General features: G+C 38.3%; 1 protein-coding gene and 1 pseudogene across 2 annotated transcripts in view; both read right to left on the bottom strand.

Moving 5' to 3' along the window:
- The window catches only part of CFI (complement factor I), a 52,334-nt gene that overhangs the window by 9,258 nt on the left and 21,510 nt on the right, over window positions 1-21,566 (bottom strand). Inside the window, exons 4-10 of the mRNA XM_012810341.2 lie at window positions 17,600-17,750; window positions 14,354-14,535; window positions 13,263-13,376; window positions 13,018-13,128; window positions 8,402-8,425; window positions 1,925-1,960; window positions 7-64 (exon numbers count right to left, since the gene is read on the bottom strand). Of these exons, the coding sequence (XP_012665795.1) occupies window positions 7-64; window positions 1,925-1,960; window positions 8,402-8,425; window positions 13,018-13,128; window positions 13,263-13,376; window positions 14,354-14,535; window positions 17,600-17,750 (676 nt within the window). The remainder of the gene's footprint in view (window positions 1-6; window positions 65-1,924; window positions 1,961-8,401; window positions 8,426-13,017; window positions 13,129-13,262; window positions 13,377-14,353; window positions 14,536-17,599; window positions 17,751-21,566) is intronic.
- LOC105887826 lies at window positions 18,537-20,550 on the bottom strand (annotated as a pseudogene). Its single transcript, XR_002775330.1, has 2 exons — window positions 19,804-20,550; window positions 18,537-19,545 (listed from the first exon to the last, which is right to left on the bottom strand). The product of XR_002775330.1 is annotated as an actin-related protein 2/3 complex subunit 1A-like (transcript).

Here is a 21,566-nt window from a genome sequence, read left to right on the forward strand (position 1 = left end):
GCATGCAGGCTGTTTTTAACTCCACAGGATAGTTTAGGGAATGATGACTTTATCCTTTTTCTTTCTTTAAGAAAGGAAGAGATTAGGTGTTACTATTTTGAACGCATTACCTTCTGGACAGACACTTCTTGGTTATGCCACAAAGATGGCAGAGTCACACTAATATAAAACAGGCTGGATTCATTAGTCAATTATTTTTGATGCTAAACTCAGCTATTGACCTTGCTAAAAGATTGTGGCTCACTATTAAAATTGGCTTGATTCTCTGAAGTTCTGCCTTAAGGCGGACTAGTGACAGGAAGCACTGGCCAGCCTCTAGCAGATGAGAGAAGCTTCATATCCAGGCATTGCTACAGTGACAGCACAGAAAGGAATCACCTTCTGAAGTCATGGGGTAAGATGACAGCCTGGGGAACTGTGTCTTCTCACAGTTTTTACTTTCTAGAAGCTGTTTATAGGGACCTCTTTTCAATAATATTAATATTATCATTAATGACATTATGATAATACTGAGCACTCTCTATGTGTCAGGTCCCACACTGAGCGTTTGGCATATCATTTAATCACCATATTAACCCTGGGGGGTGATGTGCCACGGACCCCTGGGCAAGCAGATCAGCAGAGCAGGGGATGGTTTTTTGGTCATTTGACATGTGACCATATTTCCTTTCTCTGTCTAAGCGTGCAGATTTGGCTCATTTGTCACTGAGAAAACATGGTAGAGCAAGACTTCAGACACGAATTTGCAAAAGAATTTGTGACAATGGAAGAAAGGAAAAGTATAAGATGCTTCCTCTCTTCTCTCTCTATATTTTACCATGGCATGAGAATTTTTTTACTTGTTTCTTGTTTACTTGTTTTTTGTTTACTTGTTTGTCAACCCCAAATGAGAAAGGCAATGACGCTCATTATTATTCATTTGGGGCAAAAAAAGGAGGGAGGCCCCCGAGAGAGAACATGGACAGAAGACTTTTTAAAACAATTTACTTATATTTTTGTCTCACCTAACCTAAGAATCAGGTTAAGGGAAGAGTATGATGGTAAATCTTAATTTTTTCTTAGACCTTTGAATGAAGAGAGACCTCACTGAGGACTGTGAGACCATCTTGGATACTATCTGAAAATTAATATTACCTTGAGTAGAAAGTAAGGACCTTTGTTGAAAATCGCTTTTAATTAATAATCTGTAGTTTCTAGATATAAAGCTTTCATTCACTGCCTGATTTTTAAAAAAGTTAATTAATTTTGGAGACTGAGAATTAGAAGGGAGACTTACACAAAATTCACTTTAAAATCCCCCTAAAACAGGAAGCTATTTTTTTCCCCGTGTTTGTATTTGAGGTTAAGTTGTGCACCCAAGGTTCAGATCTAATACATAACTGAGTCAGGATTTAATGCAATCTGCCTGACTCCAAATCTCCAACTGATTACTATCCTAGTAAATTACATGAAATTACTTTCATGTAATTTCGCTCTTATTACACAGCTGGCCAAGGTGCATATCTTCAAAGGTCTTCTGTTATCATGATTAAAAATACTACAAAACTCAATTAACATCTATTATTTTCTATTTCAAAATGTATGTCATATCTTACGCTTGAAATCTGGTTATTTTGACAAAACTGACCTGACAAAGTTCATATCAGAAAGTTTGCCTAGCACTAGAGTACTGTTTTCACTTCAAAATTAGACATATAAATTAATCCAGTTTTAAAAGAAATTCTCAAGAATCATTTATGCTTGTTTTTCTTAAAAGCCACTGGGAAAGAACAATAGTGTTATATTTTCAATTTAAATTGATACCAAAGTATCAATTAGTGGGTGCTTGAAACAATTATATACACATATGTGTACATGCGCAATAATCTTAACATTTCAGTTGAAATGAGTGAACCACTAACAAAAAAGTATAATGTTAACTTACCTTCATTCATATCATCAGTCAAAATTTCTGTTTCTTCTATGATAAAACAAAAAGATCCAATGTTTAAATTTATCTTTATCATGAAAATTAAATTATTCAAATCATTTAAACTTAGATAATGATTTTCTACCTTAAAACTTGTCTTCCCTTAAAAGGACCATATAAAATCCTAAAAGCATGTCATCTTATTTTCTTTCTATAGCTAGGTGTTTGTGAAGGCTTAAGTAAGCCAATAGAAATTGATGCTGGCACAAACCAGAGGGTTTATTGCTACAAGTGAGTGGTGAGACTTGGTGTCACAGTTTTCTGTATTTAGAATAGGTAACATGCACAGGTCAGAGAAGAAGAGCTTCTCCTTGAACTCTGTGTTCACAGGTCTTACCTAAGGATAGAGCAGTCCCCAACACTGATCAGTACAGCCCTGAGTGACATTTAAAAGGCTCCTCTCATTTTGCACAGAATGTGGCACTTCTTACAGGTTCATGCAAAGAAAGGTATTTCACTGGTTTTAGTACTAGGTATGGTTGGCAGTAGGCAGCCAGGATGTAGAAGTCATAAGAAAATAAAAAGATTCTTTTTCCCTTCAGACGTTTTCTTGAAGCTATACAAGACGTTTCCATCTTCAATGTGGCACCCTAGAACATTTCAGTGGATAGGATTATAATTTCTTTGACCCAAGAATCTGAAGCCAGATTCCTATCAACATGTTGCTCTGTCTCGGATGAAGACGTGGCTGCGATGTAGTCCAGACAGGGCTGGGGAACTTTTTCATGTTGAAAGGCCACATTCATTTAGCTGTAATCAAATAAGGCTGCATTCAAGAAACTTCAATTAAATATACTTAAAATGTACATTATTATGTAAAAATCTAACTCCTGTGTACTTAATAATTTCAAAAAGGGAAAACTATTTGTTAATCTTAAAGTTATCTAGTTGTTATCTTAGTTGTTAATCTTTTTTTTTTTTATTGAATGGTAACTATGTACATTAATGCACTTCTGGGGTACAGTGTGGGGTTTTCTTAGTTGTTAATCTTAATCTTAAAGTTAACTAACCTTTTGGTGACTTTGTTGTGTTTGCTTTTTGTTGAAAAGCATTTGAATATTTGGTTGCAGCATGGAGGTCATAGCTTCAGTTGATCCTCTAGATGGGTATGAATTATTTGTGACCTTAAGGACATTCTTATTTGGATTAGTTAGGACAATGGAGATTTGCATCAAGAAATGGTTGAAAAGCAAAAAAGTATTTTTGAGGCTTGTCGCCAAAGGTGTGGGTATTCTACTGCATTTCCCATGCTTTGGTTGGATGTTTCTTAGCATCAGTGACTTTATTTATTTATATTTTTTTGAGACAGAGTCTCACTTTGTCACCCTCAGTAGAGTGCTATGGCATCATAGCTCACAGCAACCTCCAACTCTCGGGTTTAAGTGATTCTCTTGCCTCAGCCTTCCAAGTAGTTGGGACTACAGGTGCCTGCCACAATGCCCAGCTAGTTTTAGAGGTGGAGTCTTGCTCTTACTCAGGCTGGTTTTGAGCCCAAGAGTTCCAGCAATTCACCTGCGTTGGCTTCCCAAAGTGTGAGCTATTGCACCCGGCCGTTAACATCAATGACTTTAAAATGTCATTTCTTGTGATACTTTAATAAGAAGAATGTTCTCTAACTCCATCCAGGTTAACACAAAAGACATGAAGTCTTCATCTTTTTATGCCTGAATAGTATTCCATGGTATACTATGCCATGCCACAGTTTATTAATCCATTCCTGGGTTGATGGGCACATGGGTTGTTTCTACATCTTGGCAATTATAAATTGATCTGTGGTAATCTAGTGCAAATGTGCTTATGATAAAATGATTTTTTTCTTCTGGGTAGATCCCTAGTAGTAGTATTGTGGGATCAAATGGAAGGTCTATTTTGAGTTATTTGAGGATTCTCCATACTTATTTCCAAAGAGACTGTATCAGTTTGCAGTCCCACCAGTAAAAGTGTTCCCTTTTCTCCACATCTGGGCCAGCATCTGCGACTTTGGGACTTGGCTATGTGGGCTAATCTCACTGGGGTTAGGTGATATCTCAGGGTGGTTTTGATTGGCATTTCTCTGATGTTTAGGGATTAAGAGCATTTTTTTATAGTAAGCCCACAGTGATCAAAATAGCATGGTATTGGCATAAAAAGTAGAGATATAGACATATGGAACAGAATAGAAAACCAAGAGATGAAACCAGTTTCTTATTGCCATCTAATCTTTGAAAAACCAAGCAAAAGCTTACACTGGGGAAAGGAATCCCTATTCAATATACAGTGCTGGGAGAAGTGGATAACAACATGTAAAAGAATACTTCTTTAACATCTGTGCAATAAATCCTTCTTTTTTTTTTTTTTTGAGACAGAGTCTCAAGCTGTCACCTTGAGTGCTATGGCATCACAGCTCACAGCAACCTTAAACTCTAGGGCTTAAGCAATTCTCTTGCCTCAGCCTCCCAAGTAGCTGGGACTACAGATGCCTGCCATAATGCCCAGCTATTTTTTTTGTTGCAGTTGTCATTGTTGTTTTAGCTGGTCCAGGCCATGTTGAAACCTGCCAGCCTCAGTGAACGTGGCCAGCGCCCTACCCACTGAGCTATGGGCGCTGCCCAAATCCTTCATGTTTCACTGTCAAGGAAGGCACACTGTCTCTATATAGTCTAACTAAATTTACCAAATTCAGTCTAACATCACAAGATTTATCTTGGAAGTTGTTGAAGATATCTATTCCACATGTTCTGTTCATAAGTATACCCAAAATAAGTAACTCTTCATAGCAAAGAAAATCTTCTGTTATGACCTGAATGAAGTATAAAACCTGGGCTGAGTCTGTGGTATCAATTGATGCATCCAAAGTGATTGAATAATATATATTTTCCTTTTGAAGTATTGCATGAAGTTGTTCTGTTAAGTTGAAAGCTAATTCAGGGTGCTGATCAATTATGGGAAAGAGGCAGCTGTTTGTACATTGAAATGTCATCAGGGCCTAAGCATCCTACAACTTCAAGAACACATTCTTTCATTAATTTCTATATCTTTAAATGGCTTCCCTTTGAAGAGATTAACTTTGTAAGTTGCTTCAGTGGCATTATTTCTGGGTCTTACTGCTGTTTGAAAGAATCGTCTTTTCTTTTGTTTTTCCTCTTTTAATTTCTGCAGTGTAACTTTTTGCACCTCTCCTGCTAATTTAAAATGTTTGTGGTCCTTATGAGTGTTATGATGCTGATAAGCATTGAATTTCTTTAACGTTGATACTAGAGTATTACAAAGCAAGCAAATCATCTTATCTTTAGCAGAAACAAGATAATATTGTAATTCCCCATCCTCATTAAAAAATCTTGGTGTTTTCTTCCTTCAGGGTTTTCTTGGTCTTTTTTGACATGATGGACTGTTAAGCAGACAGAATTAAAAAATACTGCCAAGCTGTGCAGCTATTCACAAATCCCACTTCAAACAGAAACACAGTATACACTTGTCAAAGGATGATAACAGACTGGTGTACTTGACCTCCATTAACACTTGCCAACTACCCCTGTGCAGTAGTGATGCCCATCAGGTATGGGAAATTAGAACCAAATCATGAACATGGGCAGCCAACAACTCTGGTGTTATGGCTTACTAACATTCTAATTTTGCTGGCCAATCTGGGAGGATTATTTCAGGAAACTGATTTTATTCTTTGGTATTTTGAAAATATTCATTTAAAAATTAAAATAAAAATATAAAAGATAAACAAAAATATATTTATAAAAACAAAAAGATTTAGTCTGTAAAATTTGGATTTAGGTAAAAGGCCACACTTAAGGACCTAGAAGGTCACATGAAGCCCTAAGGCTGAAGAGCCCTTCTCAATCTGTGGTCCAGAAGGGCAATCTTGCTTTGCTAAAATACTGTGTCCTGACTCAGGATTCCCAAAGTTCTCTTTGGGGGGTGGCACACATGTGTCTGTTATGCCAACCACCTAAGTTGTTTTCCGAGAAAGAGAAAGGCTTTACTCAGAAGTATTCACAAAAACACCCTCACAAATCAGAGAAGACGCAAATATTTACATGAAATGCTCAACAAAGGGAAATGGGGAAAGTCCAGTGTCGCTGAGGTGTACTGGGTATAAGAAGAGCCAACAAATCTCTGAAAGCAAAAACCATAAGAAAGACAACTGGTAACTCTGATTATATAGAAAGTAATTGATTTCTACTCAATATCACCATGAATAGCATTAAATTTGAGTGACAAGATGGAAGAAGGTATTTGTAATGTCTAAAACTGACATCAGATTACTATCTGGGCTGTATAACAGGAACCCTTGCAAATCAATGAGAAAGAAATATGTATGAAATTAAGCAAAGGATGTGAACAGGCAAAAGAAGAGAGGAAAGAAAAAGAAGAGAAAACTCAAAAAGCTAGTATCCTCATGAAGAGAAAATCAAAGTCTTTGGTTATTGCAAAAATTCAAGTTAATAAAGAATGCCATCACTTGACAGTATGAAACTAGCAAACCTAGAAAGCTGGATGATGCTAGAAGCTGGCAGGGTTGAGAAGAACCCTCAGGCATATGGGTGGGACTGAGACTGCTACATAACAGCTCTGCCAAAGAATGTACAGACACCAGTAGTCAAATTAAGAGTTTACAACCTTCCTGCTATGGCTCTTTCCTCATGAATGGATTAATATTCTCTTGCGAGTGGGTTAGATACAGCAGGGGTGAGCTTGTTATAAAAGTGACGTTGACCCCCTCTCGCTCTCTCTGACTCTCTTGCCCTGCCACATTCTGCCATGGGGGGACACAGCAGGAAGGCCCTCACCAGATGTGGGCCCCTCCACCTTGGAGTTCTCAACCTCCAGAACTGTAAGAAATTAATCTGTGGTATTCTGTTATAGTGATACAAAATGGACTATGACACTCGCCCAGCTAGATGTCTCAAAGAAATCTTCCCACTGATCCTAAGGATGTTTATGATGGTGTGACTGTGGGTTGAGAGTCCACCACTGATAGGAAGTAACTTGTGAAAGATGAACAGAGCAGAGTATTAGCGGCAGCAGTCAGAAGCAACAAATTAGATGAACACAGAACAACACGGACAGATCTTTAAAATGTAATGCTTTGTGAAAAGAAAAAAAAGGGGGGGAATATGAGACCTATAATACAATACTATGTAAATGAAAAAAATATATGCTGACAGAATATAAATACACATTGGATAAGAATGCATACAAAAAAAAAAGACATATACATTAAGTCACTTCAAAATGCTTGTCTATGGGTGAGGTAAGGGGAGTCAGGTTTAGGGATAAAGAAGAATAAATAAATGAAACAAGAGAAGGCCCTGGCCTGGCCCAGTGGTGATCATGTATAAGCAGCTGAGGTGTGTCTCTAACTCACGCCTTTGCCCCAAAGTCTGACATTAGGAAGAGAGACAGAAGGAAAAGAAGAAGAGAAAAAGGGATAAAGAAGGGGCGGGGGAAGAATGGCAGCCTCAGAGTGCAACATGACAAATGAGAGGAAACACAACAAAATAATTGAGACTAGGCATTTAGACTGGGGGTGATCTTGAGCTAAGAATCTGAAGAAATCCCGAGGAAGACCATGAACTTGCGGCACTACGTGAACTGGAAATTAAGTCATTTTATATGAATATTTAAAAGTATTTGTGAAGAGACTTGTTAACAAAAAACAAGTAACATACAACCCCCCCCAATCAACCAAACAAACAAACATGCAAAAACAAAAAAGAAAAAGGTGGCCCCAAACAGTGGAGGAGTTGGGGACATCTGGCTATGTAAGCAAATAAGAAAATGTCTGTTATGAAAAGATATCATCTTTCTGATGGTGGCACTTTCTTCAGGAGCTGCCCTGATTTGAGGGAAAATTAAAAGAAGAGGACATGGGTGTTTAGCAAAGGTGGAATGTGCAGGGATGGGTTGAATTTGCACAATGTTTTGGTCGGCAGGCTGTGGATGGGATGCGTGTAAATGAGTTTGTGACATTGAAGAAAGGCCTCTGTGCCTAGATTTGTGTTCAAGATGGGTTATCCCTAATACATGGTCATATCATGCTCGGGAAATAGTTAACTTCAAAATGTAAGATAATTGAATTTTAGTTTTGTTTCAATTTTTCAGTATCCCAAGATTTTAGTAAAATTTTTACCTTGAGCCACAAGTACAAAGCCTGAAGAAAATCAAAGAATAAGACCAAAGTTTACCACAGAAAAGGATAAATTCTAATTTATAAAAAATACATACCACATCACTATACTATACATATGTCATAAAAACCATAGCACCTTATTTTTGTTTTCAGTATAAATTTTCTATTATAGAAACAGGTGGCATGCACCTGTAATACCAGCTACTTGGGAAGCTGAAGCAGAAGGATTGCATTAGTCTAGTTGTTCAAGGCCAGCTTGGACAACACAGCAAGACCCCATCTCAAAAAGAATTAAAAAGTATATTTACCTTGAGTTGCAGGATGTCTGGCTCCTAAAAACAAAATGAAAAAATTGACTATAGCAAAGAGATTATAGTCATTTAACTAAAATATACAAAGATCATTAACATTTCATAAATAGTATAACAATTTAAATTAATAGTTACAAAAAGATCAAAGGAAACCACAATAGGCCATCTTACTTTGATTTTTAATAATGCATAGCAATTTTTCCATCCTACATTTAGACACATAAATTCCACTACAACAAGGAAATTGTTTTAACTTTAATTTTAAAAAGAGACTCATATTTTAGATACATTGGAATACACAGTCAACAGCATATTTACTATACAGTTATATAAAATTTGTAATTATTTTAAACTTACATTAATAAAAAGAAACCTATTAAGAGATAAATGCAAACCTCTCTTGGTTTAGGTATTCTGACCTGGTCACTTAAAGAAGGGGTCAAAGAATATATTAATATTTTTATTTTACACTTTTGCTCTCACTTGACCTTTCTTAAGAGAGGAAAAAATTAGAACCATTATGGAGATACAGACAACAGGGCTCTTCTTAAAAGAAGGGCAAAGTGAAGCAACACTGACAGTTAACTAAATGTGGTCTTGATATAGATTTAAGAAATCAATTAAAAATAAGGTTTATGTTGTAGGTACCGTCCTGCAGAAGGAGTTTTCATAAACTAACAAATTGTGTTCCTTGACTGTAAAACTTAGAGTTTTAAATTGAGAGGGGGGAGGGCAAAGTAAAAAAATTAAAGAAGGGAAAAAAACCAAACTGAGAGCTTTGGTACAGGTCAGTATTTACTGTCCTCCTCCCTGGAAAGTTTTCCTTTCTTCCTCTCCTTCCTAAAGGCTGAACGAAATTTAGTGAACAGAAGAACATTGCTGCTCACCTGCTTGTACGCCCTTCAGAAGAAATTAAATGACTTGAAATCCTAAACAGTATACTCTTTAATTTAAGAACTGGTATCAACAGAAAATTAAACAAAATTTTAGTGAAGCCTAATACGGAGCATATGAAGTAACATATGTTTTATAAAAAATAATATCAATGTATTTATCCATATGCATCTCCAACATTTAATGTTTATTGTAACACACTTCTCTTAGGACATCTGAATATAAAAATAATTAGATAGATTCCATTTTAAAGGTGTTTACTGCTGATTAGGACAAATACAAAAATCAATGAACAGTTGAAAGTCATTCATTGGTGTGCTGGCACCAACTTGGACAAGTTTGCCAGAGTATATTGTGCCCACCGTGCCCAGCTTAAGTTCTGTAACATCTTGCTAATATAAATTACCGAGGTGGGGGTATTTACACCCTCAGAAATTAGCAAAAGCTACAAATCAAGGCTTCTCTCCGAAGCAGGCTGTTAACCGTTTGCCAGCACACCACCGGATAGGCCCGTGGATGAGGTGCACATGAGTATCCCCCCTTCTCCCGCAGCCTTCCCCATCTTTGTGGGTAGCAGCTCTGTCCTCTCCATTCTCACGCCAAAACCCTTGCAGCCATCCTTGACTGCTCCTTCGGTTTCACACCTGATCCAATCCATTGGGAAATCTTGTTGGCTCTGCCTTCAAACTATATCCTGAAACAACTGCTTCTCATCATTTCCCTTCCCACCACTTGCCCTCGTCACTCTCTTCTCTTCCTGGGCTTACAGTAGTAGTTTCCACTTCCCTCCACCCGCTCTCTGCCCTTATACAGCATATTCCCCACCCAGCAGCCAAAGCAGTCTTGATTTCAAGTGTCAGATCATGTTTCTCCTCTGCTCAAAGCCCTGGAGTGGCTTCCATTTCACTCACTGACAGGCCTTACTTGATTTTCCCTGGCACCTCTGGCCCCTCACCCCTCTACTGTTTGTCCTTTAATGCCTCCTTAAATGTCCATTTAATGTCCTTTAATACCATTACCTGTACACCTGTCGCACTAACCCTCTTACTCCTTCCCTTACACATACTAGGAACGTTTCTGTCCCAGGCACATCGCACTGGCCGTTGCCTCTGCCTGGAATCCGCTCTGCAGACATCTGCATGGCTGCCACATGGTTTCCTTCAGCCTGTCACCTGAAAGTAACTTCAGTGAGTGAGGCCTTCCCAGGTCTCATGTCTAAATTTCAAAACTTGGCCGGGCACCATGGCTCACACTTGCTCCTAGTTCTCTAGGAGGCTGAGGCAGGTGGATCATTTGATCTCAGTAGTTCGAGACCAGCCTGAACAAGAGGGAGAACCTGTCTCTAATAAAAATAGAAAAACTAGCTGGGAATCATGATGGGCACCTGTAGTCCCAGATACTCAGGAGGCTGAGGCAAGAGGGGAACTTGAGCCCAAGAGTTTGAGGTTGCTGTGAGCTAAGTTGCCAAAGCACTCTAGCCTGGACTACGGAGTGAGACTCTGTCTCAAAACAAATTTTTTTCTTTCATAACTTACCCCCTCAACATTTTAAATCCTCTATCCTTGCTTTATTTTTCTTCTTAGCACTTACTTTACTTAATCTTTTACTTATTTATTCTATTTATTGTCTTCCTTCCACCATTAGAATGTAAAATCTATGAAGAGGCAGAAAGTTGTGAATTATTATTCACTATGGTAACCCCAGCACCTAGAACAGGGCCCAGTACACAGTAGGAACTTAATAAACATTCATTCAGTGAATGAATATAATAAGTTAAAGAGATTCCCCCCAGAAAGCACTGATGGGAGCAAACAGTCTGTGTAAATGGCACAAAGTAGATACATAAAAAATATTTTTCACCATTGGAGGTTATCCTGGGCACCATATCATTACTTTGGAACTCCATAAGTAAAGGGAGTTAAACATTATTTTACCTTTCTGCTGTGAAGTACATTTTATGGAAACAAAATAGTTGATGAAGGAGAATTTTTTTCCTATAGGTTTCCATTTAATAAATGCAGAAGGAATGGTAAAATTACATATCACCATTTTACTGCCCCTGCTGACAAAATGCGTGTAGGCAACACTTACAAAGGCTGCTGAAATCATTAGGCAAAAGGTTATGAGGGCACGTTTAAGTGGACATGTCGCGCTATTCCAGGGATCAATCTTGGTGGTGTTGGTAGGGGGACATCCAGAGAAGACATTTTGGTAACAGTAAATACAAGGCAAGACTCATCAATAAGTATTGCTAAAGTATTAAATCTTCCTTCTAATCAAGTCTTATAGATCCAGAATAAGGACTAACCTATAGGCAAGTGACCTAGTTTCTATTAAAAAAAATCAATAGCATGAGGAAAATTGGAGTGGGGGAGGGAATTCTTAAAGAATAAGAGAGACTTAAAAAACTTAATAACCAAACCCAACATTCAGATTCTTTTAGATCCTGATTTGAACATATTAACTCAAGAAAGATATTTTGGAGATTGTTGGGAAAATTTGAGCATGGTTGCTATTAAATGATACAGGGAATTATTTTTATTTTAGGCCTACTAATGAGACAGTGGTTATATATATATATATATATATATAGTCTCTTTATAATTAGACACATATATGGGTGAAGAGATGTGATATCTGAAATTTGCTTTAAAATAATCCAACAAACATACAAACAAACTGGAAGAGAGAAAAAAACTGGCAAAATATGAATGAATATTGCAGCTGGAAGGTGGTTACATAGAGGTTCATTTTCATAGTCTTGTCTTGTGTGTACATGAGAACTTCTTTTTAAAAAAGTTCTGTAATAAGTAGATACTTAGTAAATAAAAATGTGAGGTGATGACGATTTCATAGTTTTTCAAATGCCCACTCAATAGTGTTCTTACTGGCTCGGCACCTGTGGCTCAAGTGGCTAAGACCCCAGCCACGTACACCTGAGCTGGCGGGTTCGAATCCAGCCTGGGCCCGCCAAACAACAATGACAGATGCAACTAAAAAGTAGCTGGGCATTGTGGTGGGCACCTGTGGTCCCAGCTACTTGTGTTGTGCCCAAGTTACAAGGTCCCCCATAAATTACTCTGAGACTGCTCCGATGCAAAAGGCAAGAGGCGGTTTTATTATGAGACTCAAGTCAGGGCCTTCTACTCTTCCCGTTGCAGCAGGAGAGCAGAAGAGCCCCGATTCTAAAATGGAAGGAGGTTTTAAGGGGTACAGAAAGAAAGAAGGGAGAGGTAGTACTTGTCTTAAGCTGATTGGTCTAGGTAGATGCTGTACAAGGGGGCAAGTTATGGGACGTGTGCACAGTGGAGCGAAGACAAAGAAAAGGAGGGGGGTTACACAACTTCCCTGGTATGCAGCTTCTCTAAGTATAGCATAGGAAGTAAACACAATGTCCTTGAGATGCAGGTACAGCCTGAAGCTCTGGGTATGGGCAGTTTAGGGAGTAGTTAAAATAAAGTTAGTTTTGTCCCTTACACTTGGGAGGTGGAGGCAGGAGACTCGCATGAGCCCAGGAGTTGGAGGATGCTATGAGCTGTGATGCCACAGCACTCTACCCAGGGTGACAGCTTGAGGCTCTGTCTCAAAAAAAAAAAAAAAAATAGTGTTCTTACTGCTACACCTACCCCTGGTTCCTTAAGGTCACACTTTACCTGAAGAAAAGTTTCAGCAGCCTTGAATTCAAAAATGAAGAACAGTCTCCCCAAACTTTAAATTACCTTCACAACCAACTTCATCTTCTCCTGAAAGGCAGTCCACTTCACCATCGCATTTAAACTGGCTTGGAATACAAACACCAGATTTACAAAAGAAACTGTCACCGCGGCACCCTGTGCAAACATAAGTAGGAGAGGTTTCCTTCCAGGTCTTAAAACTGAATGAGGTGCAATATGAAATTCGATGGTAAAGTTGTTTTTGCTTTTTTAGTTAGAAAAGTGAGTTTGGGGGCTGGATTTATATCTACCTTTACAGCACAGCTCATCACTTTGGTCTCCACAATCATTGACACCATCACAGGCCTTCCTCTGAGCAATGTATTTCCCGTTCACACACCTAAAGGATTTATCCGTTGGTAAATCTGTAAAGCAGGAACTAACTTTGTGAAATTTATTTATGGAGTTGCGGCATGACATCCTTAGCACATTTTGGGGATAATGGACTTGTTAAGATAAAGTGAAATTTCCAAAAACCGATACAAAATGGATTAGTACTATCAACATAGTATATAAGACTAATAAGGGGAAATAAATGCTAAAGTTGGCTGATGGGGGTCCTGTCATTGTCCCTGAAAATCATCATTTATGGTGGAAGTCTGAGAAGGGAGCCAGGAGTCAGGAATGCTTGCCAACGTCAGCAAAACTGGTTCTCACCATTTCTTTCAGGCTGCCACACTAATACCCACACCTCCTTCCGAGGTGGTACTTAAAAAAAAAAAATACCCACTGGAAAAGGATGGCTATGGTTTTGGCCTTTAAAACTATACGTATGGCTCAAATATTCCAATGTCAGAATGGAGGGTAAAAGTGGCAATGACTGCCGGGAAATGGAGGCTCTGATGTGATCACTTCAAGGTTTTAAAGAAAGGTATGCACCCCAGAACTCTAAAAGGAGATGCTGAGGTTTCTTCTCATGCTCAACTGACTTCTGTTTGCTGTAGTAACTCTAATCTGATATTCAAACAAAGCAAAGGAAACTTTACTTCCCATCTAGGAACTGGAGAGAAGTGATATTTGTTTTTTGTTTTATTTATTATTATTATTATTATTTTTTTTTTCAGTTTTTGGCCAGGGCCGAGTTTGAACCCGCCACCTCCGGCTTATGGGGCCAGCACCCTACTCCTTTGAGCCACAGGCGCTGCCCCAAGAGAAGTGATATTTGAATGGCAAAAAGACACATAGGAGAAAAGTACCAATTTAGCCTCTAAAGCCCCAAACATAATAGAGCCCATATCACTGCCTCTGTGACTGGAAACTGGGTACCAATCATTTGTCTACTGTGGTCTTGGTATAAAATAAATGCGAAGGAAGGGAAAGGACGGGCAAGTGCTCCACCAACCTGCGTCCTGTGTGTAACACACCACACCAGCTAAATCCTGGGATTCCTTAGTCCTTCTCTTAGTAAAAGTACATTCAGCCAAACTGGTCTCGAATCCCCAACAATGCACATGCAGACATTCAGTGGAATTTATATAAGGTTCTTCAGAAATACCAAACCTTCTTTGAGTATTAAGAGCGCCTCTGCAGACAGAGTAAGAGAAACATTGTGGTAGAATAATTAGTGCATTGCATGTATGACCCTGCTGTAGGAGGGACCCGAGTTGCCTCCTCTCATTCTGTGCATATGAGTTACAGGTTGGGCAACATACTTGAATTCTCTGAGCCCCAATATCTTCACCTATAAAAAGGAATATAACCACCTCACTGAGTTTTGTAAAGATTAACTAAAATAATCAATTTTAACTAGCCAGAGTTCAAAACATGGCAGACACTCCGCAAATACTGGTTTCTGCTCCCTGTTTCTTATTAGGGAGAAACGCTTCTTTCTCATTCCTGCTTTCTTTCCTGGAATCCTCTGCCCAGAGGATTTTAGAAATAAGTATCAGACATGGTGCGCTCAGATTTTTTGTCTTTTCCTTTTGGGAGTCTCTCTACCTTCCCCATGCTGTAAGGTTATCTGACCAGTTTCATTATTGCCTAAGTTTTGGAAGGCTGAGTTAGTTAAATTCAAAAGGGTCCATTTTGCTTTTACACTAAGCTTATCCTCAATTCAGCCTTGACAGTATTACGGTAATATTTTGGCATCTATATGTCATTGCCTGGACTTCCCGATTTGCTCAGAATTTATGTGGAAAAGAGGCTTCCTTGGTGAGGCACCATCCGAGAGACAATTATTTGCAGTGAACTATTTTTCCAGGACATTCAATGGCTCCTTGCTTCTTGTTAGAAGTAAATGGGAGAAAAGAGGTTAAAATGAACAGTCAAGCAGAGATGCATCAGGTAAATGAAAACAAAAATTGAACAGTAATGGCAGTAAAAATATCACACTAATAGAACAAAAGGCAAAAAGAGAACTAAAAGGAGGGCATTTTTAATTATTTCAGATCCATGGTGAAGATGTGGTAGTCATGAAGCTATGCTATGAGAATAAGCAAGACCCTTGGGGATGATCTGATAAGTAATCCAAAAAGCCTCTCAATTAAAAAATATCGGAAATATTATATAAAACATAACAAATGTCCTCAAATGAGCTTTTAAGGAAGTAAGGGAACTCCATGCTGGCTAAAATCAGAGAAGCTGGTTCATGAGCTTATGCAAAATGTGATAAGAGCAAATAGAGATAAATAAGCCCAAGAGAGTTTACTACCAAGTTGAACCAGTCAGTTGTAGATCACTAACTGTTGAAAATCAGAAATATTCTACTGCTCATTTTAATAGTAAGAGACTCTCACTAATGAACCACTGCAGGTGTCACTTAAGAAGAAAATTGACTCCAGAATGGAGGTGTGAGATGCACAAAGGAACAAACCAAGAAGCTAGTAAACATGAAGTAAATCTGGATAAACATTGACTTAACAACTGTTATAATGATTGCTTATTATACAGCAATAGTGACTAACTTCAGGGGCATATAAAAATAAGATGGAACTAAATATGGGAACTTGATGGGATAATGACATTTTTTCTATTATGTCTAAAGAAGCTGAGTACTTACTAAGTCAAGGATTTATGGTGTAAATTCAAAGATAACCATTAAAGGAATAGAAATATAATGCATTGGCTCAGCACCTGTAGCTCAAGTGCTTAGGGCACTGGCCACATACACCATGGTTGTGGGTTTGAACCTGGCCCGGGCCTGCTAAACAACAATGACAACTGCAACAACAACAACAAAAATAGCCAGGTGTTGTGATGGGCACCTGTAGTCCTAGCTACTTGGAAGGCTGAGGCAAGAGAATCGCTTGAGCCCAAGCGTTTGAGGTTGCTGTGAGCAGTGACATCACGGCACTTTACCAAGGGTGACATAGTGAGACTCTGTCTCAAAAAATAAAAATAAAAATAAAAATAAATAAATAAAATGTATTATTTCCAAGCCAACTAAAGGAAGAGAAGAGGAAAGATTAAAAACAATCTTTATTAATCTGTTAGCAATTCAAAAAGAAAAAATGAAAGCACAGATAAAGCGGAGTAAATAATAAGCCCAAAAATAAGAAAGGAAAAATACAACACACAGTGATGTAAATGGAATAAACTCTCCAGTTAACAGTGACTGTCATAGTCAATTAAATAAATGATCTAGGTAATATGCTATTTATAGGAGACATGCTTAAAATATAAAGATATAAAAAGATGGAAAAGAAAGAAATAAGAAAATATTTGCAAAAACAGTTAACCTTGCTAATTCTAATGGATAACATATCCATCACATAGAATCCTGTACATGGAGCATTTAAAAAACACTCAACCACAAAGAAAGTCTCAATGAATATTTTTAAAAGTTGTCATCATACACGGACATTCTCTGACTATGATGTGTTTAAATAAGAAAACAACAACAAAAAGTTAATCGAAAGCCAACTAATATATTCATATGAAAAGTAAAAACAAAAAGAAAAAAAACCTTCTAAATTACTTATGGCTCAACAAAGAAATTATATTGAAAATTACAAGATATTTTGAACTAAATGATAAATAAAATGCCACATACAAGGCGTATGGCATGTAGATGAAGCATTACCTAGAGGGAAATTTTTACTGTCAGTGTTTATGTTAGGAAAACAAGAAACACTGAAAATGGTTGAGTTGAGTCTTCAACTCAAAGATAACAGTAAAGATTAATGAAGTACAAAATAAAGAAACAAGAGACCATTCATAAATACAAAAATCAAAAAGTCTAATCAAATAGACAAATCTCTGCAAAGCTGACCAAGGAGAAAGAGAGAAAAGGCACATATAAAGAAGGAACATGTTTGCGACTCGAAATCACCAAAGGATTGGTAGATAAGCAATAAGATAGAGGAGCAATAAGATAAGCAATAAGATAAGATAGAGATAAGCAATAAGGTAGATAAGCAATAATTTGCATAAGCTCCAAACTCTTCAGTAGACTTGCAAATGCTCTGTGCTCAGCAGGGTTCTAAGTGCCAGGTGAACTTGACCACTCTTCATCCTCCTGAGGCAGGTAGTTGATTTTCTCAGGTTACATATGAGGAAATTGAGGCAAAGAAAGATTAGGTAATCAAAAAGCAAATAGTTGGAATAATAAAAACAAATCCTGAGAAAATCTACTGATGCAAGCACTCACTGTTGAAATCCAAGGTCAAGGCAGGCTACATTGGCTTCCGTCATGCTCCAGCTACTGTGACATATGAACATTTTTGTATCTTGGTCTACAAGTTTTACTTCAACGACTCCCTCTGAGTTTTTATTCCCATGTAAGGAAACACTAAACTTTCCTAAAATGAAAAACCAAAAGAATAAGAAATATTCAGGCATTTACTCCCCCCGCCCTTAATTAAAAGTCTTTAAAATAATAAAAATGTATAGCCGGGCATTGTGGCAGGTGCCTATAGTCCCAGGTACTCGGGAGGCTGAGACAAGAGAATCTCCTAAACCCAGGAGTTGGAGGTTGCTGTGAGCTGTGACGCCACGGCACTTTACCAAGGATGATGAAGTGAGACTCTGTCTCTACAAAAAATAATAATAAAATATACATAATTTCAAATAATCTTTTTTTCACATTCAGTATTTTTATTTATTTATTTTTTTTTTATTAAATCATAGCTGTGTACATTAATGCAATCATGGAGTACAATGTGCTGGTTTTATATACAATCTGAAATATTTTCATCAAACTGGCTAACATAGCTTTCATGACACCCTCTTAGTTATTGTGTTAACTAATATTTATATTCTATTATTTATATTCATTTATATTCTACATTTAGTAAATTTCACATGTACCCTTGTAAGATGCACCGTAGGTGTGGTCTCACCAATTACTCTCCCTCCCTCCATCCTCCCTCCTCCCCTCCCTTTCCCATTTCCCCATATTCTTGGGCTATAATTGGGTTATAGCTTTCACATGAAAGCTATAAATTGGTTTCATAGTAGTGCTGAGTACATTGGATACTTTTTCTTTCATTCTTGAGATACTTTGCTAAGAAGAAAATGTGCCAGCTCCATCCATGTAAACATGAAAGTGCTAAAGTCTCCATCTTTCTTTAAAGCAGCATAATATTCCACATTCAGTATTTTAACTTAATTTTCTAGTGGACAATTTACATATTTCCATCACCCTTTCCTTTAAGTTAGTGTGACAATTCTCCATAATAAACTACTTAATGAGAAGCTTTGGTCAACAATGGAATGAAATGGCCTCCGCCCCCCAAAAAAATCACTGTTGCTTTTAAAATACCAACACTTTCACCAATTTTATACTGAAACAAAACCACACAATATTTGTGTGATGTGTGTTTTCAGTGTTTCTTTGGGGCTGGCTTTCATTGCTATCTGTTGGCAGAGCCACTGTTGTCGTGCTGGATGGCAGAGGCTCACTCAGCATCACATTATCCAGAGACCCTGGATAGAAGACTCTAAGGTCTTGAAATCCCAAATTGTCATGGCTCTATTGATGCCAGTAGTGCAAAGTTTGTGACAATCTTGTTTGTCTACCTCTTAAATAGACGCTTGAGTGATGCTATTCTGGTGCGGCATCTCCAAGGCTGTATTGCGGTCCTCAGGCGTGGCCCTTGTATCCACGTTGCAGAAATGTTCCATGGCAGACATGCTGTGCTGGGTGCTCTGTATTGGAATGTCTCACTTGGACCCAAAGGTCAAGCAGCCGTGGTCATTGTAGTTAAAGAGCACAGGGCAGCAGTCATGGCCAGCAGCCACAACACTATTGTCCAAGACAGATGATTCTGGAGTGGCAGGAACTCTCTTTTCAGAGTTGAGACCTATATACTTTTTGAGGCATCAGCAATAGATAAAGTGCTTTTATGACTGACCCAAGCTAGGCAGCTCCCAGTGGCAGAGAAGCTGACCCTATGGACCCAGCCACTGGTGCAACTACCCTCAAACTCTGACATCAGCTGACCAAAAGGCTTCTTGCTGCCCCAGGGTGTACTGGCTGCTTTTCATCCACTTCCTTAATCTAGGCAGAAAACACTCTGCATTTGATCCTGCTGCCAGCAAACATTGTTGAGGTGCCAGTCCAAGCAGAGGACTGTGGAGCAAATTGGCTTTTTTTTGAGACAGAGTCTCACTCTTTCACCCTCAGTAGAGTGCGGTGGCGTCACAGCTCACAGCAACCTGCAACTCTTGGGCTTAGGCGATTCTCTTGCCTCAACCTCCCAAGTAGCTGGGTCTACAGGCACCTGCCACAACGCTGGCTATTTTTTATTGCAATTTGGCCAGGGTCACTTTTAAATCTGCCACCATCGGTATGTGGGACCAGCGCCCTACGCAGTGAGCCACAGGCGCCACCCAGAGCAAATTGGCTTTTTAATGTTTTTGCTTACCCATCAGTCATTCTCAGACTCGAGTAACAAACAGAAATGAGTCATGCTTCACTTCCTGCAGCAAATTTGTTCTTTAGCGGAGACCACTTCACAAAAGTGGCTGCGTGATTAATTCTCAGGATCGCCAGAACCGGCTTCCAGACACCATTTTTCTGACTCCAGACATAGGCCTTGCGATCAGCCCTAAAAGTGATGATGTGGTTCCCTTCTGGGAGCCCAGTCAATACCTATGATGTGTCTGCTGTGCTCCTTGAGTTCATGAGCTTTGACCACTGGCTCCCATTTTTCTTGCAGGTCTGCACTTCATGACCATGGGGGCTAAGGGCAATTTGGGTAGGATCCCTATTCCAGGCATGACAGGTGATTGGCTCTAGTAACAACTGATGCAGGGACATAATTCTCCATGTTTTCAAAGAATGGACAGCTGGGGTAGGGGCAGTCAGGACAGGATCAGAGCAGAGAATTTGCAGACTCTGGTCAGTCAACGCCAACAGGCTCCATGGTGCAGGCCTCAAGTTATCTTTGAACGCCATAGGGATTGTAACTGATAATAGTAAGCAGCTGTTTCATGGCTGCTTGTTATGTGTCAGTGGCTGTGCTTCCCAGCTGTATAGAAGAGCATTAAATTCTCACATCACCCTATCAACATTAAGACTATGCTTCTTCCCGTTTTTATACAGGAGGAACCTAAATCTAAGTGAAGCAAGTTACTGGCTCAAGTGGAGAAGCCAGAAATTGGAACCTGCTGAATTGCTTTTACCTAAGGTGACCAGATTTTAACATTGGTAAAGTGGGACACCATTGACGGTGGTTGGGGGTGGGGGGGTGGGGGGGTTCTTAATTAAAAATTTGGTCTATATGGAGCAACAAAATTTTTCATAGAGCACAAAAATAGTATTGTAATATATATTTTTTTAATTTCAACATAAGTACAATTTACAAATATACATTTAAAAAATTATGTATAGTATTATTTTATTCTTTGGCATATTTCTCATTTGAGTGATTTTTTTTTAGTAGATTGCTGTCGTTGTTTAAAAGGTCATGAAATTTTTCGCAAGAATTTGTTAAATTATATTTCACACGTAAAATGGCTTTCAAAGTCTCAACACTTAATTGTGATTTTTCTGATGTCCACACTTTATTTACCATAGAAAAAATGTGTTCAGTCGCAGCATTAGTTCCTGGTAAGGACAGCATGTATCCCACAATTTTTAGTGCATTATTGTATGGAACATGGTTTGTTTCAAAATGATGAAATATTTCTAACCATTTGTTCTCTATTGTGATTTTTGCTGATGCCCAAGATTTCACCTTTTCCTTATCAATATATTTTTTTAATAATGATACCTTGTAAGTCGTAAGTGTCACTTTCAAGGCTGGCGCTAGACTTTTTGCTGCCACTATAAAATATAAATAATATGAGTACTGTCTGCTAAATTCATGAAATAAATCAGTAAATTACTTACCTAAATTATCTGAATAGCTGATTTGTTGACATCACTTGTTTAACTAGCACTAGCACTCAGTACGATATGTATCGTCTGAGAGACAGTTACACAATGTTTTCGTGGTTGCCAGTGCCAAAAAATGCCATTGTTCATGAAGTCCAAACAATGGTGGTCGAATTCTAACAACTAATCAACAATGCGAACTTTGATAAGCAGTTCTCAATAATCAGTTCTCAACAATTATTTGTTATTATTAAAGTTTAACATTATAAAATTAACAAAAATAATATAAAATTCA

The sequence above is a fragment of the Otolemur garnettii genome, unplaced genomic scaffold (assembly GCF_000181295.1).
Source record: "Otolemur garnettii isolate 467f Iridium unplaced genomic scaffold, OtoGar3 scaffold00129, whole genome shotgun sequence".
Classification (NCBI taxonomy): Eukaryota; Metazoa; Chordata; class Mammalia; order Primates; family Galagidae; genus Otolemur; species Otolemur garnettii.